The 22,521-nt window shown below is 37.6% G+C and overlaps 1 protein-coding gene across 2 annotated transcripts in view; it reads left to right on the top strand.

Moving 5' to 3' along the window:
* The window catches only part of CTTNBP2NL (CTTNBP2 N-terminal like), a 49,148-nt gene that overhangs the window by 4,623 nt on the left and 22,004 nt on the right, over positions 1–22,521 (top strand). Inside the window, exons 2-3 of one of the 2 annotated variants that reach the window (XM_004769793.3) lie at positions 7,997–8,120; positions 11,015–11,122. In XM_004769793.3, coding sequence (XP_004769850.1) covers positions 11,024–11,122 — 99 coding nt within the window. In that variant the 5' untranslated portion in view covers positions 7,997–8,120; positions 11,015–11,023. The remainder of the gene's footprint in view (positions 1–7,996; positions 8,121–11,014; positions 11,123–22,521) is intronic. The other variant, XM_004769792.3, reaches the window with a different exon arrangement.

Raw genomic sequence — 22,521 nt, 5'->3', positions numbered from 1 at the left:
TTCAGGTCCAAAGCCAGAGTTTCCCATCTAAGTGTATCCTTTGCTGCTAAATGAAGCCTTTCTGACTTGGGGAGCCACAAAGGATGTTATCCTTAATTGTTACTGAGTTCAATAAAAACTAGAAAAGAAAATAGGAGAGCATAGGATGATGGGGTTTACAGACCAAAAAAACTTCTGACCTTGAGCCTTAAGAGCATCTGCTTGGGTCCTTTGTACACAGCTGCTAGCCAGGGCAAGGCTGAAGAGTGCTGTAGGTATGCCATCCTAGACTGGTGAGAGCCAGGGAAGAAGTACGGCAGGGAGAAGCAAGCAGGGAGGAATTGATTTAACAAGAAGTAAGAACTGTAAGTTACAAAAGAGAAAAGAACAATGGGTAAGTGACTGGTAGGTTACAAGAAAAAGAGAGAAGCACTAACTTTGCTTTGGGGAGGTGTGGGGGAAGGGGTGCCCCATCTCTCAGTTTTTGCCAGCCAGACCTTTCTGTTGTAGCAGGTGGTTCAGGAATAAGGACAGAACAAATCTTAAGTGCTTTAATAGTTGAGGATACAAAAATGATCAGGTCTCATCCCATGTATCAGCTCCTTCCTATTGCCTCTTGTTCTTAAATTGAAGGCACAGGAGGAATTTTCTTAAAGGCTCTACCCCTGAAGACTTCTCCACTTCGAAACCTTTAGTCTTCCCTACACTAACTGACTCTTAACACATTTCGTTCTTCTTGGGAGTCTGATGACTTCTCATTCAGCATGTCTCACATCAGTGACCATTTTCCCCTAAAACCAGTTCCTTTTCTAACATCCCCGTTTCTGTTAATGGCGTCATCATTCTAGTCAATCAGTCTAAAAGTTCAGCCGATCTGCGATAATTTTGCTTCCTGTGTCATGGAATGGAACCAGTACCAAGTTACTGTAAATTCCGCACGAAGTCTCCTGCATCCATCATTTCTCCTCCATCCTGACTGCTGCTATCCTACTTCATACATGTTTGCCTCATACCTGCACTGTTGAAGTTTTTTCTTTTTTTTTTTATTTTAAAATATTTTATTTATTTATTTGACAGACAGAGATCACAAGTAGGCAGAGAGGCAGGCAGAGAAAGAGAGAGAGAGGGAAGCAGGCTCCCTGCTGAGCAGAGAGCCCGATGTGGGGCTCGATCCCAGGACCCTGAGATCATGACCTGAGCCAAAGGCAGCGGCTTAACCCACTGAGCCACCCAGGCCCCGAAGTTTTCTCTTAACTACTTTTTCTGCTTCCAATTTTTCAGTCAAATCAGCTCTTTCCCTTCCTAAAAGTATGCTTCTGTTGTGAAATTTACCTGATGAAAAATGTTTAGTGGCTTCTCATTTCCTAGAAGAGCTAAAGCCCAGTCTTGCTGGCTGTAATTCAGGGCTGTACATTTCTTTCCAACCAGCATACTTTAAAAAACCCCTTTGAACCACACTGCTAGGTGCTAAGTTTAATCAACTTGAGTTTGTCAAGGAGAGAGGTCTTAGAAGACAGATATGAAAACAGAAGAACTGATAAAACAGAAGGTCGTAATTGCTCCTGGGTTATAAATATAGATACATATCCACTATGCATTTAACATAATGTAAAAAATAGCCATGTTATTTTTAGAAAATCAATTTCTCAAGCATTAAGTTAAAATTGTGACTCGAAAAAGAAAATTGTGACTTGATTAAAAGCTGTAAAAAATTCTGTGGAAATGAAGTCATGCTTTTCACCTGTGTCCTAAAGTCACAAAAAGCTAGTATAGGCAAAAGGATGTCCTTTTCTTTTCCCAAGTATGGAGATAACCATTGGCCTGAACAAATGCTGTGCATATTCCTGAGCTGTGACCTTCAAACTTGTTTTGATTTCTAGATTAGACACATGACTAATAGAAAATGGCAACTCATAGGAAAAGTAAAACTTCATTATCTTTGCTAATGAAGCCACGTATGTGCTCCAGGGATGAGAACTGACCAGCCACTCATTTTAACTGGTCTATATCCTGTTAAAGTAGTTGGTATTAGCCCATTTTATAAATGAAGAACTGAAAACTCAGAGGTTAAGTGAATAGAGGAATGATGAAGTAGCAGAGCCAGGATGCAAACCTAGGTCTGTCCTACTCCAAAGCCCACACAGCTTTTTGCGGCAACATACCACCTCTCAAGAGCATTACTGTCCCTGAGGAACCTTGGAGCAAAAATAATTGCTAGGTCCATCGTCGGTAATTTTCAGCTGGTAGCAAATTGTTAAACTTTTATTTTTTAAATCCATGATTTGATTTAGAATACAACAATTAAGGGGTGCCTAGGTGGCTCCATCGGTTATTAAACTTCCGACTCTTGATTTCAGCTCAGGTCATGATCTCAGGGTCCTGAGATCTAACCCTCAGAGAGGGAGATTCTCTCTCTCCCTCTCCCTGCCCCGTCCTGCCTCCCCCTACTTCTGTGTAGTCATGCTTGCTCTCACGCTCTCTCTAAAAAAAAAAAAAAATTCATTTAAAAAGGAAGTCAAAATTTAAAAGGTAAAACACACACAGTTATAATATTTATTGTGGAATTTTTTGTAGTTCTAGGAGAGTCAGGTTATGAGCATAGCTACAATACAGATACCTTGACTGTTTTATGGCTTGTGTGTATGTTCTGTTTCTTCCCGGTTTGGAATCCTGATGGAGTCAACAACTTCCTTCTACATTGACATTTGAAGGGTTTTTGTATTTCAGGCTGTTCCTAGAATTATGGCCCATGAATCATTTTACTGGAAAGAAAATCAATCTATATGTTATTTTTTTTCTTTGTTGTAGTATTTTACAACTCATGGTGGCATTATTTCAGATATACAGAAGTTTAGGGGAATGATAGACAGATAGATGATACAGGCATATATGTCAATGAATCTTGTTATAATTTCATTTAAGCTAAATAAAGTCAACCAGCATATACTTAATGGTTCATACTTCTGGTATTTTTCTAATGCTAAAAGACATTTTTAATGAAAAATATTAATGTAAAATCTATTATTCATTTTCATTAACACACATTCCAGTAGCTTAACTAATGTAGTTCTTCTGGTTTGGTCTTGTCTCAGATGAGAATACTTGAAAGGGTGTAAACAGATATCCAGGTAGACAGACCTGTTTTTAATAGTGTTGTGCTAAATGTCCTCATTTTGGGGGAGAGATGTTTGAATATTTGTTTATGGGCATGAGGCCACTTCCTTGTTTTCCTCAATACTCCTATAAATCTTATTGGCAACAAATAAGAGAAACAATGAGAGAAACAGACATATACACATACACACATAGAGAAGGAGATGGATATTCACACACAGAAAGAGATATACCAGAGATGCAGGAGTCTTCAAACAGAGTGAAACAAAACAAAAATCTCATATTCATCATGGTGTCCCAGAAAGTGGATTAGACTGGATCTATAGAAGACATAGGTGTTAGAACTAGTTTACTATTTAACTGTAATCTTCGGGAATTCACTGAACAACCCTGGTCTCAGTTTTCATCTGTAAAATGAAGAGTGCCAAATGAGATTATTGCTGAGGTCCCTTCCAGATTTGTGGATCACGTTGTAGAGAGGTTTTTCTACCGTACAGTTCATAAAACTGGTAAAATGAGAAGATCAGATGTGAACGATGGTTACCAAGTCGCAGTGGTTGTTAAGGAAGCCACTGGAATCAAATTACTTAGGCTCAAATCCCATTTCTGCTGCATACTGTATCAGAAACTTCGAGCAAGTTATTTAGCCTCTGTAACTGACTTTTCTAGTCTGTAAGATGGGGATGTGATGGTGGTTGTAGCATCTGTCATCTAAGGTTGTTGTGGGGATTGAATTAATTCTTGGCAGGTACTTGGAACACTGCCTGGAACACATTAATGTTTATCTTTTTTGTTTTGTTTTTATTTAGCTCGATAAATGTCTTTTTTGTTTTAACTATTCCTGCTTGAATTCTTCTTAGAAAACTCTGCTGTACAACTCTGAGGTGGTGGTGATTAATGTTGATAGGCTCAGTTATATCATTATTCATTTCTGCACTAAGCATAAATCCAGAAAATTTGGCGTCCTAGAATCTGCTGTGAATAGAGTATGTTTGAATAGAGTACTAAAAGTATTTTAAATGTCGATGTTAATTAGCTTCATTACAGAACTGGTTTCTTGAGGCCTACTTCAAAGTCTGTATTGACTATCAATAAACAAGCATCTCGATCCCTTAGCACTGTTGCAATTTTTTTCTAAGTGTATTATTCATATTACATTTCAGAGTCGTGAAATTTATAATCTTCAAAACTGTTTTGAGACCATTTTGTTTTATATAATACTATCTATAGTGTGGCTTGAAAAAACAAACTGATAGCAATAAGACAAAGCAAGGCATTCTGAGAAGTGTTACAGCACTCTGCTGGTAATGGGAAGGCTCAGATCTAGTTGCTCTAAGAGTCTGTAAAGTAGTAAATGGTTAACATGTTGTATTCATTTGCTTAGACTGCCATAACAAGGCAGACCGGATGGCTTAAACAACAGAAATTTATTTTCTCAAAATCCTGTAGGCTAGAAATTGGAAATGTGTCAGCAAGATTGGTTTCTTCTGAGGCTTCTCTCTTTGACTCCTAGATGACCCTCTTCCCCCTGTGTCTTCACATGGTCTTTCCCTGTCCCTTGTTTGTATCCAGGTTTCCCCTCTTATAAGGCTACCAGCTATAGTAGATTAGGGCCTACCCTAATAACCACATTTTAACTTAATTCCCTCTTTAAAGACCCTGTCTCCAAATGCATTATATTCTGAGGTGTTGGGGATCAAGACTTGAATATCTGAATGGGGGCAGGCATCCAGTTTAGCCCAAACAGGTTTTTGTTGTTGTTTTTTCCTGAGAGAGAGTGAGCAAGGGGTGGGAGCTGAGGGAAAGGGAGAATCTTAAACAGGCTCACACTCAGCGTGGAGCCCAATGCAGGGTTTGATTCCACAACCCTGAGATCATGAGTTGCACAGAAATCAAGAGTTGGAACTTAACTGACTGAACCACCAGACACCCCTAGTCCAAACATTTATTATAACACATAGACACATAAGGATCCAAATAGTCCAGTAATATATTTTATCTTCAACTGAAAGATTGATTTGTCATTTGTAATAAAGCTTATATTGCTTAGTATTGTAGAATTCAATAAAATGATATTTGTTTTTATACCTTGGTTTTAGAACCTTTGTAAATAATAATAGCAAAAACAAGTCTCTTTAGTAAACGTACAAAAGATCTGCTTTCTTGGTCAGAAAATTATTTTCTGGTAGTATTTTGACATGTTTGTCTTCCCTAGACTAATCCTAAAATGCCAAAAGTGGAATGAGAAATATAGTTTGGAATGTTGCCACTCTCTTACCCCAAATGTGTAAATAACCCTTCCAAAAAACTAGAAGTGCCAGAGGGTGGGGAAACAAATCTTTTTGAGATAGTCAAGGTAATGTGTCAACACCTTCCACCAGATAGTAGGTTGCTTTGGATACATTTTTAAAAATAGCAGTGCATTTTTGTCCATATTTAGATTTAGTATTTATAAATGTGACATGTTTATTTTATTTTTTAAGTTTCATATATTCTGGGTTTTTAAAGAAGTGCATTATCTACTGGAAAGCTTTCAAAAACACCCATTTTGTATATGTCAGTGTTGACTCTGAATTTTAAGAATTAATTGGCCTCCTATATGTTGCCTTAGCTGATATGTATGTGAAAATCCTCACATAGTTGGAACAAATTTGCTTTCTGTCTTATTGCTAATACTAAAAACTTACTAAATGGCCTGAATCCCAGTCAGTTGCAGCCCAAGTATGTTTTTTTAAATCTGATGTCTCAGTATATATTAAAGAAGTGATTTTTATGCAGTTTGCAAGTGTGATTTTCTGGGCAAAACAACTGATTTGTTTTTTATACTAGCCAAGTTGACTTAAAAAAGAAAAAAAAAAAAAACCCAGATCTGTGTAGATTTTTTTAAGGTGTTTCTATTTCCAGAAGTACCTAAGACTTACCAAAAATGTGCTTTCCCCCTTTCATGCCCCATACTACCCACTATTTAGAAATCAAGCCTACTGTTCCACATAAAGACATACACACACCCAGATACTTGATATACAAACACATTTGTACTCCACCCTGCCCTGCCCTCCTGCTTACATAGCTATAGAAACCTAGGGTGTTTCTTTTTCTGCCAACCAGTGTCCCTGTGGTTAAAAAAAGGCAGCAACTCCTGCTCTCCTGTAGAATTCAGATTTCTAGAGCAAAACCTGGGGCTTCGTCAAGAATGAAAAGGAGCAACCAGAACCAGAACGAATGGAGCTTGGGTATTATCCAGAGAAGGGAAAATGAACAGAACCCGAGCCACAGCAACATACCTCCATGGCAAAATCAGCACTGCCACTGAGGAGGATCAAGGAGGGGTGAGGGCACCCTTCTTGGTAGCCTCCACTCTTGTGACTGTTGGCACATAAAAGCTTGTGTCGAAGACCCACACACTCCTGACTGTTGGTCCTGGCTTGATGGAAAGTATCCTGTGAATAGACCAAATGGTGCGCTGGGCAAACTGATGTTTAAAATTTTTTATTGATAACCTAAAAATAAGTTTCATACCTATCCCATAAATAGGTTTACTTTTCCCCAGGTAGCAAAATATGTATAATTTGTATATATTTTTTAAGATTTTATTTATTTGACACAAAGAGAGATCACAATTAGGCAGAGAGGCAGGCAGAGAGGAAGGGAAGCAGGCTTCTTCCCTGCTAAGCAGAGAGCCCAATGTGGGGCTCAATCCCAGGACCCTGAGATCATAACCTGAGCTGAAGGCAGAGGCTTAACCCACTGAGCCACCCAGGCACCCTGTCTCTTTTCTTATATACATTTATTTTTTAATTGAGAAAGCTATATAGCTTACTATAGCTACAGTTAGCTGTGCCACAGTGTATGATAATGTATTCAGACAACTTGTCTACGAGTGGTTTTTATTTCAGATTTATAGACTGAGGCATGCCTTGTACAGGCATGCCTCTAAACTGTAAGGAAAGTTGTGTCTTGGAGACTTTCAAATGGAAGGAATGAACTAAGCATCTGGTTGAAATGATCTTGTCTTTCAGAGTTACTTAATGGATCATGACAGTGACAAGTAACAGCTCATTCAGAAAGCAAGTAGAGAATGAGTCTGTAGACTATGACACGCCAAAAATCTGGCACTCTTATTTCTGACAATTAATATGGAATTAGCAACAGCCTTTTTCCAAATATCTTGGGCCACATCATTTATATATTAGACAAGAACGGGAGTCAAGTTTAAGAGTTGGTGCCTTAAAGTACAGGACAAAAGTTGTGTTTCCTCATAAAATTTAAAGTCAGTCATTTTTTTAAAAGTTTGCAGGGTCTGATATACTGTTAGGAAAATATAAACGCAGAATTTGCATGTAATTCAACCCTTAGTATTTGGGGGGAAATGGGGAAAAGTAGGAGCTAGGATGAGGAATTAGCCTTACAGACAAAGTCCAGATGGTGACAGGTTGATTTGTCTGTGCACTGCCTGGCAGAGGTGAGGGTATAAAGGTGTACCTTACAAAATTTAGCAGTTCAAAAAGTTCGGTTGTAATTATGTAATTTTTCCATCCAAGTGTATTGTGCATCAGTCATGGTGATTTAAGCAAATAGGCTTTTGTCAATTCAGGGAGACAAAGTCATTTCTCTTCTAGGACATTCATAAGTTAGTCCTTGAAATGGCAGTGCACATCTTAAAGTAAAAAAGGTTTTGAAAGCCCTCACCTTCCCTAACTATAATTGCAAAAAGGAAGTCAGATGCATGGTATTTTTATTTTATTACTCAGCTTCGACTTGAAAAAGTGGCTGTTTTCTTTCTTGTCTGTATCAACCCACACCTGTCAGGCCTTATCAGTTGTAATCATAGCTGACATTCATAGGGTTTATCCAATCATTTATGGTATAGTAACATAGAAATAAATTTCTTATTATTTTGTAGCATCGGACACTCTTCCACCATGCTGATGGCATTTTAAATATATTTGCCAATTTTCCCAAAGTTTAACTGAAGAAGACCTTAAGAATTTATCCTTGAGGCAGAAAGTGTGACTGCCACTTATCAGGTCAGTATCATCCCCACCCCCCACCTTTACCCCCACTCCCAGAAATATCACTATTCCCCTAAAACATGATGTGGTTTTATGGTCTTTCATTTACATTAAATTTATTGCAAATTTAAGATTGGATTCAAATATAAAGAACAGCAAAGAACTGCTGAATTTTAGTATTTCCAAAGAAAAGTTATAAGAGTATGTGAAAACAGACCTATTGGTTTTTCAGTTACAGAGCTGTGACCCTTTTTTTCCTCCTGTGTCATATTTGTATTGTATTTACCTTATGTAGACACTCAGCTGGACGAGTGGGTACATATTAGCAGATTGTTCCAGATACTAAGATTTGTATGGTGAAGCAATTTACAAATGCAGATAACAAGATTATAGTGCTTTATGCCATTGACAACGATTGGAATTTTTTCTTGCCTAGGCTGAATAGTTAAGTGACTCTGAAGATTGTTTCAATTTTCCTCTTTTATGAGGACGTATATTTATCACAACAGATCCAAGACTTTGATTTAGGTACTGTCTGTTTTAGTTTATTGTATATTCACTTTATTTTTATTTCATTGGATTCTCTAACAATTAGTTCTGGATTTTTACCCATGAAAGTTTGGAATGGAAACCAGAAGGACTTTAGAGATGATCTAGTCTTTCTGATTTTACCTGTGAGGAAACTCCGAGCCAGAGCAACTGGGTAACTTTTGTCCCCACGCCCATAGAGCTACTCAGTGGCAGAGCCAGACTGAAATTCTGCACACCTCGCTCCCGGTCTGTTAAGCTTTCCTCACCGGGCACTGCTTCCTTCAGCCCCAGTTTTAGATCTCTAAATAAGAGTTTTGAAGGACTACAAAGATACTGAAGGAAAAAAAGGAGAATATGTGTGAACAGTGCCATTATTATTTTGGTGTTTCTGCATCCTGTTCATTTCCTCAGGGTAGCTGGTGTTTACAGAGTACTTTTCCAAGTGCCTATTATTCTGCTTAATATCTTGGGAGGGAAGGGCATGGGCATAAAATGACAGGATTTTTCCTGTGCTTTTTAATCTCTGCGAGATTGAACCATGAAACCATCAGGAAGAGGGGGAAGGGTTTCATCCACGAAACCAGTGTGACTCAACTGGTGGCTTAAATTCCTCACTGTTCTTCACTCCAGGATGCTATCACCCCTCTCCACTTGTGTTTCCAAACCACAAAAGGGCAGCTTGAAGGTATTTCTGAGGTCATTGATCTTGGCTGCCCCCAATTTTGATAATGCCTTTCTTAGAATTCTTGTGGAAAATGAGAGAGGATACTAGTTATTAATAATTAGACCATTGTTCAGCTTGTATCGGGAATTTGGCGAGATGTTTTACATTTATTAACCCAGTCTTCACAGCAACCCTATGAGTTTGATATCATCATCCCCCTTTCACAGATAAGAAAACCGAGAATCAGAAAACTTGCCCCAAATCACACAGCTAAGGTTATACAGACCTGGCATCTATCTGACTGCAAAGCCAGACACTCTTTCCAGCATCCTATCTTAAATTAAGTGTGTGGCATTATTAGGTTTATGTGCTTTATTAGGTTTTTTTAGTTATTTTTAAAATACCTGATGTGAGAGGTCTTCTCTAATCTCAAAGTGAGGACCACTTAACCAGCTGCTAAAACTCAGTAGTTAGAAAGTTAGCAGTTAAAACTGAAGTTAGATGGAACATATTTTGCCACGTGGCAAAAGATTCGTACGGCATGTCTTGGAACACAATCTAACAACAGTGAAATAGGCCTTCCCTACATGCTCTCCCTCACTGAGAGGCGGTAGCTCTGGAAGGAATCAATGACTCTTTTGTCTGCCTCCTAAAATTTCATGTGCTCATAAGCGTTGGGAATTACTGGAGGGTGTGTGAACTAGTCATGCTGTAATTCACTTTAAAGGAAACTATATGAGAGTGACAATTTGGAAGTAAAAAGAGGGAAAAGGAAAGTAGTATTTGCTCAGCCTCGGAAGTTACAAAATGTATCTCACCATACCCAATGGTCAGAAGACCCTTGGAAAATTGTGTAGCAGTCTAACTTCTGTCTCTTTGTGATTTTTGAGAAATTAATCTTGTAGAAAGGATTGAGTCTGTGCTATGCAGTTTGCCATTTAACATATTTCAGAAGATATAAGACTTCTTGGAAACGCGAACTTGCTGAGTCCGATAAATTCAGTTTGTAGTAATCTGTCCAGTTAAGATGTTTAATAAGGAGGGTATATTTTAAGAAATTATTTGTAAGTATATTTGTATGATGGCTACATTGAAGTCTTATTTTACTATATGAAATATAGTAAATACCATGGTAGGTGTTTTTCCTTTTAGACTCTATTTCAGAGAGAACACCTATCACATGAAAGCAGATGGTTTGAAAAGAATTGTCTCCCATACTGCCACCAGCCATTGTCTTTGCCCAAGTTTTGTTTCATCCAACTTCAGAGAGATGCCAGAATGTTTTATAATGAGTTTAGGAATTTGGTTCTCTAAAACTGGGAAGTCTTTCATGATCTCATGATTTTCTGGTGAAATAGTGTTCATGGTAACAGAATTTTACCTGTGCTTCTAGTAACAAAACTCATGACTAATTCTTTCTGAGACCTCCCAGGATGTTCATAAATATGCCTGGAGGAAAAATGATGAAAAATTGATCTTTCTGAATAGTGATGAAATCCGTAATTAAGGTGAATTTTATTTTCCCTTACTGCTCAGTTTATGATTAATATCAGAGGCTCTTATTTTTTCTACTTAATTGTACTGTTTGCCATCTTAAACCATTTTTTACTGTAATTGTTGTTCTTTTCTTGTCTGGCTCACTTTATTTTTTTCTTTAGTAATATCAAACCCACTCTGTCTTCTGGAGATTGTCTGATCATTGTCTTTGTTTTAGGCTTTCAGGATGAATCTGGAAAAACTCAGCAAGCCTGAACTCCTAACACTATTCAGTATTCTTGAAGGAGAGCTTGAAGCAAGGGACCTCGTGATAGAGGCTTTAAAGGTGTGTTAAACCAAAAAAAAAATATTGCATTAATATTAATATTTATTTCATGTGTGTTCATATGAAGCTCCATTGTTGAAGGTTTTTTTTAAAGATTTTGTTTTTTTATTTTATTTATTATCACAAGTAGGCAGAAAGGCAGGCAGGGTGATGGGCAGGGGTTGGAGGGAAGCAGGCTCCCCAGTGAGCAGAGAGCCCAGCCCGATGCATCCCAGGACCCTGAGACCCAAGACCTGAGCCGAAGGCAGAGGCTTAACCCACTGAGCTCCCCAGAGACCCCATGAATATTTTTTTTTGCAGCAACAAAGATAATTTTCTAGATAATTTCAAGGAGGCTTAGAGAATCAGTGATTTCCTAAGTAGCAACAATAACCACTTAAAAGAGTTCATACAAAAAGCCTTTTTCCCTTCCTGCACTGATACAGAGTAAATGTGTTCGTTTGGTCATATCTGGGTAGTCTTTTCTTGGATTACTCTAAAATTATAATTGTGATAAAATTAAATCTAAACCTATTATTTCTATGTGCTCTTAAAGTGACATGCTAATGTGTTTTTCAAGAATGACTGAAAAAGACTCACATTTCTGTTTAATGAGTATGCCTCAGGGTAGTTTATCACTGAAAACTATTGGGTTTGTTGTTTTGTTTTGTTTTGTTTTGTTTTGTTTTGTTTTCCCTGGTAGCTTTGTGATATGTGATAAGTAATTTCCAGTGGTTTCGTTCTCCAGAGTGCATGAGACAGTTCCCTTCTGATATGTGGGGGGTGGAGGTGAGGATGGAGTCTGTTTTCTGTTCTTCCTTTCCCTGCTTGTTTCAGTATTGGGTTTGCGTGGCTCCCTGGGGATCACATGTTTATGGCTTTGACACATGCCTAGTCACATATGTTAAAGTTCATTGCCTGCGTCTTTGCCTTCCATACTGCTAATTAGAACTGTATGACTTTGGTCACATCATTCAATCTGTCTGGAGCACAGCTTCCTTCTCTGTAATAAGAATAAATGATTAATAACTAGTATTTGTGTAATATTGCAATTTGCCAGGCATTGCAGATCCTGCAACAGCTTGGGAGCCATTTTTTACCCTTTATGTAGATTCTTTCAGCGCATACCATGTTCCCCATATCCAAGGAACAGTCAGTGGTCGCTAATATTATGAATGGATGACTCTAGTGTGCCCTCAGCAGTGCCTGGTTTTTCTAATGACTCCCCTGCCAATGTACATTGCATATAAATGTTCACTCTGGCTGGTGACTCATTTCTGCCACTTCCACAGGCCTCCCCCTTTTGTCACTATTAGTGAATTTTCTTCCTTTCCCTGTATATCCCTGGAAACTATTCTGTTTCTCATAACCCCATCCCATTGTTACCAGTAGTTGTAAACTGATTAAACCCAGGACACCCTCCCATTTTGTATTTTTTTGCTCAATGAAGAGAAGAGAGAAAAGGATTGGGGGAAGTGTGAGCTCATTCCTAATTCTCACTCGTGTTGCCTGTTGTTTTCTCATTTCTTCTCTTGGTTCTCATCTGAGAACCTGGCTCTCCTGCCCGTAGGTGTTACCAGCTTAGAACCCGAAGAGTTCTCTGCCTAAGCTGCACTGGGAAGTGCTTGGCTCATACCAGTGACTCCCTGTAAAACCCAGAAAGCATTTTCTAGGAGCAATATTATTATAAATAGCAATCAGATTTTAGAAAACTCCAGTAGTTTGGCAACATGTGTTATAGACACTCAGCTGAAGATCTACCCTGTTGGCACTGGGGCTCCGGGAGGCGGTTCCCCATATAAATATTACAGTTGACTTTTACAAAAACTTGTGGGCCTCAACCCCTTCACAATTGTGGTGGGATGGTGGGGGGATGGCTGCCTCGAATAGAAAAACCAGGCCAACCTTATTTTCTCTTTGCTTTTCAGCCTTAGAAACCAAAAGTGTCTATTTTGCTAATCACTGTATCCTCTGCACCCAGCGTAGGGCTTACAGACAGACAGTAAAGACTTGTCAAACAGATGAAATGATCGTGCCATTGTGATGCGTTGCTTTAAAAGACTGCAAGAGGGGCCCTGGGTGGCTCAGTGGCTTCAGCCTCTACCCTTGGCTCAGGTTATGATCTCAGGGTCCTGGGATCTAGCCCTGAATCAGGCTCTCTGCTCAGCAGGGAGCCTGCTTCCCCCTCCCTCTCTGCCTGTCTCTCTGCCTACTTGTGATCTCTCTCTATCTCTCTCTTTCTGTCAAATAAATAAAATATTCAAAAATAAATAAATAAATAAATAAATAAAAGACTGCCATAAGATTTCAGAGTGGATGTTGTGAATTATTAAATTTTACAGCTTGTTCTTATGTGGCTGAACATACTGCCTTCTGGTTTTAATGTTAACAGATGCGTAGGTGCTTGTTGCACATGTTTTCCTAAAATACATTTTTTCTGCGCGAATCCAATTTTAGTTACTTTAGGCAGCTTCTGACAAGTTGAAAGAGTAGCTTGAGAAGCAGGAGCTATAATTAAGGGAACATTTGGATATAAGATACCATTCAGAATGGGGCACAAGTGTTGTGTTTAGTCTGCATAGGGCTTGGAGGTGATGAAGTTATCTTCTGAAGCTTAAGCTAGATGCAGTCTAGGTTGAAATGAATAGCTTCACCAGAAGTGAGACGTCTTTAAACAGTCTATTGTTAGATAAAATCAGTAGCAGCTGGGGTCAAAACTGTTTCAATCCTTTTGAGAAAAGCAACTGCCATACCAGATTGTTAAATTTAAAATGAAATCTGTTTGTAGTTGTTTGTTTGTTTGTTTGTTTGGGCTTCTATAATATATAAAGATTTTACTGTTACTATTTCTATAATTCTTGCTTAGCAACAAGCACCTGTTGGGCTTCTCAGACTAATATGGCAGCTTACTAATTTTCTTACATTTAGTATTCTTTCTTAATTCATGTTTCGTGGGTTGAAAAGGTTTTGAAATAGATTGGTTTTTTTCCTTCTGTTTAAGTAAAAAAGCTTATCTTTTTTTTCTCTTTACCTTCAGAATAGATTTTTTTCCTGGGCATAAAATCTATTCTTCAACCTTGCAACTTTGAACAAAACGATATGGTTCACAGTTGCAGCTAAATAAATAGTAGGTCACATTGGCAGGGCTTGGGTTTTTATAGGAATATATTTATTATAAAGGTCCCAGATCCTACATATAGAGCTAAATTTATAAAAGAACTTCATTCATTTTCCAGAATTTCTGCAAAGTGCCAGATTGCAACTACACCCTTCTAGAAAAGCCCCGCCATAGTTACTTTTCTCCCCAAAATATAAAAGCCTCCTCGTTCTTCTGTTGCAGCCAAGGCGTGTTTGGCATGGAACCAGGAAAGTCGGTAGAAAATAGAGTAATATTCAGCTTCTCTGTATTTAAAAATCTAGTTGCTACAGAGGCCATTTATACTGTATTTGGTCCTAATTGAACTTTTATATAAAGTGATTTTCTGTTTTACAAGAGATTATGTCAGCGTGAAACATTCTTGGTGAAAGTCTTTCTCTTTGACCAGTTTATTTTCATGAATGAGTACACTATAGGAATCCCTTCCACAGTGAAAGCAAATTACATTGCTCATGAACTAACTGTCCCAGGTTGCCTGGGCTGGCATCCCACAGTTCAGTAAGAGAGCTCATTAATTCTAAGCAGATCTAGGAGATGGCTTCCCAGTGAGGTTTGACTACTCCAGAGGAAGATGGAGGACCCTTAATGGCCATTTAAAACATTTGGAAAAATAGATTTGATTGCTAATAAAAGTTAGATTAAATCATTTATTTTTGAGTCCTCCACATTGGGTGTACTATATCTGCATGCCTTAGATCTCATGCGGTGTCAGGTTTTATTAAGGTTTTTAGATTTACGTTCATAACCTTTACTGTAAAACATGTTTTAGAAGGGATTTAATCAGTGGGTGTTTGGGGCCATATTTTAATTTTTTTATAGTTAGAATGGCTGATATTTTTTATTCTTACTTTCTCTGAGTGAAGTCCAGATGTGAAGTCCTAGCTTTTCAAACAAGAGAGACATAAAGATAATTACTAGGCAGTCTACAAAGCCATTGATTAGAATATTCAAATTAAGTATAGCTGTATGAGTATGGAGCTTTCAAATCAAAAAAGTTCAGAGTACTGCCATTTAATTGTGTGATTTTTGGCCAGTTATTTACACTATAAGCTTTATCAGCAGAATGATATATTGTGAGGATTAAATGAGATAGCAAGTGCTATTTAAGGTACTCAGTAGTCATTTACTCTTAGTTATGTTTATTAGAACAAAAGTTTTACAGTCCATCCATTTCAAACAGCGTATTCAGTAATATGCTGTTCTTCATACAAAAGATGAATCTTTAGATTAAATATTTGTTGTCAATAGGGCTTACACTTTAGCTTGTTTTTCTTGTGGGAATTGATGGTTGTGAGTGAATCCATCCCCACCCCCACCACCAAAAGCATGTACTTTGAGACAGCTGGCAAGGGTTAAGGGTGTGCTCTGGGGCATGAAACAGATGTTATGTTATATCCCCCTTCCACCCATAATGAAAACAGGAAATACAGGGACATCGTGGAAGCCTTTTTACAAGTAATTTTTTTCCCCATTGATTTCCTTGTGTATTTCTCTATTGTTTGATTTGGCATGCTGTTATATTTTGTTTTTCTAAACAGCTTTATTGAGATATAACTGACATACTCTAGCTGCACTATGTATATTTAATGTGTATAAATTGATGTTTTGTTACATGTATACATACTGTCATGAAACCATTACTACAACCAAGATAATGAACATATCTATCCCCTCCCACAAATTTTTCTCATGCCTCTCTGTGACCCTTTTACCTAACCTTCCCCACTTCTCCCTCTACTGGCACCCACCCCACTAATCCACTAGAGATCAGTTTACATTTTCTAGAATTTTACGTAAGTGGAATCATACAGAATGCAAATTTTTTTTCTTGGCCCAGTATTTCACTCAGTGTGATTATCTTGAGATTTATCCATGTTGTTACTATATTGATAGTCCATTCCTTTTATTCCTGAGTAGTGTTCCACTATATGTCTCCTCCATATCTGTTGGTGAACATTTTCATTGTTTCCAGTTCTGAACTGCTGCAAATAAAACTGCATATGCAAGGCTTTACGTAGGCATATGCTTTCTTTCTTTCTTTCTTTCTTTCTTTCTTTCTTTCTTTCTTCTTTTTTGGGGGGATGAATACCTAGGAATGAAATGGCTCTGTTACCTGGTGGGTGTATGTTTGTTTTTGTTGTTGTTAAGAAACTGCCAGACTTTTCCAAAGTGTACTTTACATTCCCACCAGCCATGTCTAAGTGTTCAAGTTGCTCCACATCTTCACCAATACTTGGTATGGCCAGTCTTTTTAATCTTAGCCTTTCTAATAGGTGTGTAACATCTCACTGCAGTTTTAATTTGCATTTCCTTGTTGATTTAATGTTTTGTTCCATTAATCTGTCTTGATGCCAGTACTACGTTTTCTTGATTACTGTGGCCTTATAATAAGTCTTAAAATCGGGTGGTGTTAATCTTTCAATTGTGGGTTGGTTTTGTTTGGTTTGGTTTTTTTTTTGTTTTTTTTCAGTTGTTTTGGTGATTCATGCTTCTTGGCATTGCCATATGAATCTTAAAATCAGCTCATCCATTTCTCCAGAAATGCTATTAGGATTTTGATTGGGATTCCATTGAATCTATAGATCAATATGGGGAGAATTGACATCCAAAAATAGTCTTTTCTAATCCATGAACATGGTATTTGTCTCCATTGATTTAGGTCTCTTAGCAGTGCTTTGTAGTTTTCAATGTATAGGTCTTTCCCATCTTTTGTCATATGTATCACTAGTAGGATAGCTCTTTTTTCAATTTCTCGAGGAACCTCTATACTGTTTTCCAGAGTGGCTGCATGGCTGCACCAGTTTGCATTCCCACCAGCTTGTAAGAGGGTTTGCCTTTCTTTGCATCCTCGCCAAAATCTATTTCCCGAGTTGTTAATTTTAGCCATTCTGACCAATGTGAGGTGATACCTCATTGTGGTTTTGATTTGTATTTCCTTGATGCTGAGTGATGTCGAGCATCTTCTTGTGTGTCTGTTAGCCATCTGGATGTCTTCTTTGGAAAAATGTCTGTTCTTGTCTTCTACCCATTTCTTAACTGGATTATTTGTTTTATGTGTGTTGAGTTTAATAAATTTTTTATAGATTTTTGGATACTAACCCTTTATCACATACATCATTTGCAAATATCTTTTCCCATTCTATAGGTTGCCTTTTAGTTTTGTTGATTGTTTCCTTCACTGTGTAGAAGCTTTTATCTTCATGAAGTCCCAGTAGTTCATATTTGTTTTTGTTGCCCTTGCCTTTGGCAATGCTTATTAACCTTCTCTTAGATCAAGTAAAGTGATGTAGAGTAGCTTTTTAAGCTTTGTTCTACCACTTTTTAGAAATTAAAATTCTTTGGGGCACCTGGGCGGCTCAGTGGGTGAAGCCTCGGCCTTCAACTCAGGTCATGATCCTAGGGTCCTGGGATCCAGCCCTGCATCAGGCTCTCTGCTTAGGAGCCTGCTTCCTCCTCTCTCTCTCTGCCTGCCTCTCCGCCTACTTGTGATCTCTCTCTGTCAAATAAATAAATAAAATCTTTTTTAAAAAAATTCTTTTTAAAGAAATTAAAATTCTGTAATTTGGTTTTTAAAATTTTGCTGAAGAGAGTTCAGTAATTATTTTTCCAATGGCAAAACTTAATAGCGATTTAAAAATCATAGCCATCTCAAAAAAAGAAACAGAACTGCTCCCTTCAAAGCAGCTTTTTATCCCTTGTCTTTGTTAGTTTTAATAGTTTACTATCTTCTTTTTTTGTTAAGATTTTATTTATTTGAGAGAGCGAGAGCAATACCGAAGGAGAGACCACGAGTGGGGGGCAGAGGAAGAAGGAGAAACAGACTCACTGTTGAGCAGGGAGCCAGAGGCAGGGCTTGATCCAAGGACCTGAGCCGAAGGAAGGCAGATGCTTACCTGACTAGCCACCCAGGCGCCCCTGTATCTTATTTTTTGATAAATAATTTTATTTATTATTTTGAGTAATTTTTCTAAAGAGGAAAAAACAGTATGTACATTTTTTACCTTCTGATAGAATATTATTACCTCTTTCCTAAAAGTAACAGAACTGATCTAATTGAAGTTTAAAGATTATCTTAAAAATTAACGTTTTAGGGGCACCTGGGTGGCTCAGTGGGTTAAAGCATCTGCCTTCAGCTCAGGTCATGATCCCAAGGTCCTGGAATTGAGCCCCGAATCTGGCTCTCTGCTCAGCAGGGAGCCTGCTTCCCCCTCCCTCTCTCGCTGCCTGCCTCTCTACCTACTTGTGATCTCTGTCTTTCCAATAAATAAATAAAATCTTTTAAAAAGTTTTATATTGAATGATTTTCACTAGCCCGTAAATAGACATTAAAATATACTGTTTCCTTATTATTTCCTAGAAAGCATTCTTTTTCTCATTGTTAATTTGGACCATAGGAAGAAAATTTATTTTAAAGGGGATTTATTTATAGGCAACATCCCTGTATCTGAGTGTTATTCCAGAGGGTTACTGCAGAATAGGTAGACATAGTATTACTTCGCTGTTATGCTTTTGAATTAAAAATTCAATGTTGGTTTCTTTCATTAAATACACTAATCTCAAGACATCTATTTATTGAAGAGACTTGTTGTAGTCTAAATCGTTTTATGTAAAAATTTATTTATAGAAAAAATTTTCTGTAAGTTACTTCCAGTTACCCCCCCAAACAGCTCATGATAACATAGTTATATTGTCCTATTTCCAATTAATTCTTTATAAAGAGTAGCCTTTGGTTAATGGCTGCATGAATTGGGTAATACATCCACATGGCGACTGTTAGGTAGCTATTTTACATAACTATTTTAAAACATTGGCGTGCCTGAGTGGCTCAGTGGGTTAAGTATCTGCCTCCTGCTAGCAGGGACCCCACTTTTCCTTCTCCCTCTTCTCCTCCCCTCTGTTTGTGCTGTCTCTCTCTCTCTGTCAAATAAAAAATAAATAAAACCTTAAAAAAACATAATGCATATGAAAAAGTTTTAATGACATGGTAATGTTCCTATGGTGTAATGTTAAATTTGCAAAGCAGTGCATAACATTAAATATATCCTTTAATCTTGATTATACGAATAAAGTGTGCATGTGTGTATACACAGGAAAAGGACTCAAATAGATTGCAATTTGTAGTTTTATTGTATTTATTTTTTTTTCTAGAGAGAGAAAGAGTGCACATACATGTACGAGTAGGGAGGAGTAGGGGCTGAGGGAGAGAGAGAAATCTTAAGCAGGATCCATGCCCAGCACAGAGCCCAAGGCAGGGCTTGATTTCACAACCCTGAGATCATGACCTGAGCTGAAATCAGGAGTCAGACAATTAACTGAGTGAGCCACCCGCACCCTTGAAATCTGTAGTTTTAATATTAATAGTGGTTGTCCCTGGGTAGTGGAAACATAGGTACATTTTAATTTTTTTCTCCAAAACCTGTGTGTTATATGTAAATTACTTTGAAATCAGAAACATGTGCTTTTAAATATAGTAATCATTTACAACAGCTTCTTGTTCAAATTTCTGTTTGTTAAGAGTCATGCCCTAAGACGATAATTTGGTTATATAATCACTTTGTAGGGAAAGATAGCAGAGCAAATTGGAACTACAGTTAAATTATCTCCTATTTGTTGTTCCTGATATTGTTAATATTATTCTTATTCTAGCTCACCCTAAATAACTATCTCTGCCTGAAAAACCAACCTCAATTCCCAAGCTATACAATAAAAAAATCATAGAGTGTAGGGAAAGAAGAAAGAAGGCTATAATAAAAATACCTCTTTATCATACCAGAGTCTAAAGAGGTGTCTTTCAAACAGTTTTGCAATATATTCCATCATTCTGCCACAATCCAGGCCACACATAGACAGCAACAAGCATGTATTAACTAAAGCAGAAATTTCACCAAAATGTATACTAACTTTATACTTTACTATAATATTTATACTATACCATACTATATTATATTATTTTCTGGTCTTTTGTACTTTATTTTTCATTAAATGCTCTTTGTGATCCTACTAACCTAGTTTCATGACCCACTTTTAGAAATTTTCCTCACAGATGTACTTAGACCCATCCAATCAAGTGTATGTGTAAGGATATTTATTGCAATATTGGTCATAGCAGCAAAATGCCAGATACAACCTAGATGTCTATTAGTAGGGTTCCAGCCAAGTAAATTATGGTAATATTATGCAGTAGAAGTCTGTGTAATCATTAAAGAGAATGAGAGATAGAGCTTTATGTATAACATTCTCCAGGATATGGTTAAGTGAGAAAGTAAGGCACAGAACAGTGGGTATAGGAGGGTAAAGTTGCAACTGGCGAAGCCAGAAATACATCTCACAGTGCCTCTTTCTTGCTTCCTGTTGGCTTGGTTTCTTTGAGAATAGGAGGAGCTCCCAAAAAATGTTCTGTCCTGGGAATAGACTGAAATTCCTGAAAGGGATGTACCAGGATTAATGGTAGGTACTCTGGCAGAAAAGAGCCAATTCTTTTGGCTTCTTGCAGGAAAGGCTGGTCCTATATGGACTGTTTCTAAATTGGGTATTTATATTAAAGAGAGGACTGCATTCTCAAATGATTAAGCATCTTTGTTGCATTCAGAAAAATGTGGAGCCCCAGAAGGAACAGCTAACTGACTCTTGAGAGTAGTTGTCTGATATCAGCTGCTTGCTCTGCAGATTTTACCACATCATCATTCATATTACAAATTATGGCATTTAGGGGTTCAAGAGGGAAAGTTCCAAAAAATAAGCAGATTTCTCATTTCACCACATCTTCCTGTGGCCTGTTATCCATATGCCTTTGAGGCAAGAAAGGGGGAACTCAGCTTGTACAAGGCTACCTATTTAGAGAACGCACAGTTCTCTAGCAGTTGGGGAGCAGTTCCACAAAAGATTATAGCAGTGGGGAATTTCACCGCATTTATTCATCCTGAAACTCAAGCAAATAAAAAAGGGAAACAGCTTATTCCTGTTATTTTGACTTCCTCTTATTGTGTCTTCCTTGCATGTGTGAGCCTTGTGATTCGGGATTAATCAGAAGTTATTTCTAGTTGCTCCCCTTAAAGAGAGAGAAAGGAAGATAGCGAGGTTGCTTGCAAAATTAAAGCCTGTGACCCGTCATTTAGTATTTCAGTTTAGCCAGTTATAGGAATATTTGGAAAGACAGGAGGAAACCATCATCTTGTATGTTTGCTGAAAATCTTAAGTGCTGGGGAGCATATATTGAGTGAAGCAGGGAATTTTATTATGTGGGGATTTATTTCCCTAGAAAAGCAGCGGAATGGATCTTTTCCACCAAACTAGTCACATCCATGAACAAGGATGCTCATTGCAGTATTGTTTAATACAGTATTAGAGAGCTATAAACAATCTAAATGTCCATTAAGAAAATATAGCAACATCAAGTGGTCCATCCTTACTGTGGCATATTATGTAATTGCTTTTTTTTTTAATGAGAAAAAAACAAGCAATGTACTGACTTATTAGAAAGATCTGAGACACAATAAATGAAAAAGTGCACATACACACATTTATGGATATACTTGGAGAAAGTCTGAGAGGATACCCATGACACCAAAAACTCTTGAAGAGAAAAGAGAGATTGGGTTGTGTTCAGGAAGGATTTTGGCTAATTCTTACATACAGTTAAGAGGGTAGAGACAAGCCTGGCATACTTGGGAGAGCATGAGCTTGTTAACACCATATCCCTGATTTTCTCCCAAAAAGAGCACAGAGTAAATTTCCCATTAATTTTCAAATTCTCCTTTTGAACAGGATGCCTAAAAGTTCTTTCAAAGCAGATTCTTTCACAGGTCATGGACTCAAATTTAATAGCGCTTACAACGTATATATGAGGAACTACATGACTAAAATTTTAAGAAATACCATTATCATAGCAGGAGACCTATAACCCTTCAAAGTGCTTTTCCTGGCTTCAGTTTCATATCTGTAGTTCATAATATTCCATTGTTTAACAACAACAAAAAGAACTTCTGTGTCGGAAAACCCAACCCCACCTAGTGAGTTCTAAGATAGGCATAACTTCCAAAAATTATTTTAATCTTATTCACTGGCTGTCTGTTCGACAAAAGCCTAAATTCATTGGAAGAACTGAGTATGGGACTGTGTTACCGAAGTCAGACGTCTCTGTTCTTATTGACTGGAAACTTCATACATAAAACCTCTCCCATTACTGTATCCAATAAAGTTTTGTAGGATCGAATCATACTTAATGTGATTTCTTTTTCTCTGTCTGCACCAGATTAGTGATAAT

The sequence above is a fragment of the Mustela putorius genome, unplaced genomic scaffold, assembly GCF_011764305.1.
Source record: "Mustela putorius furo isolate JIRA1106 unplaced genomic scaffold, ASM1176430v1.1 tig00000585_pilon_pilon_pilon, whole genome shotgun sequence".
Taxonomy (NCBI): Eukaryota; Metazoa; Chordata; class Mammalia; order Carnivora; family Mustelidae; genus Mustela; species Mustela putorius.
Note: the sequence above shows the minus strand (reverse complement) of the source record. Positions and strands in the feature narration are given on the sequence as shown.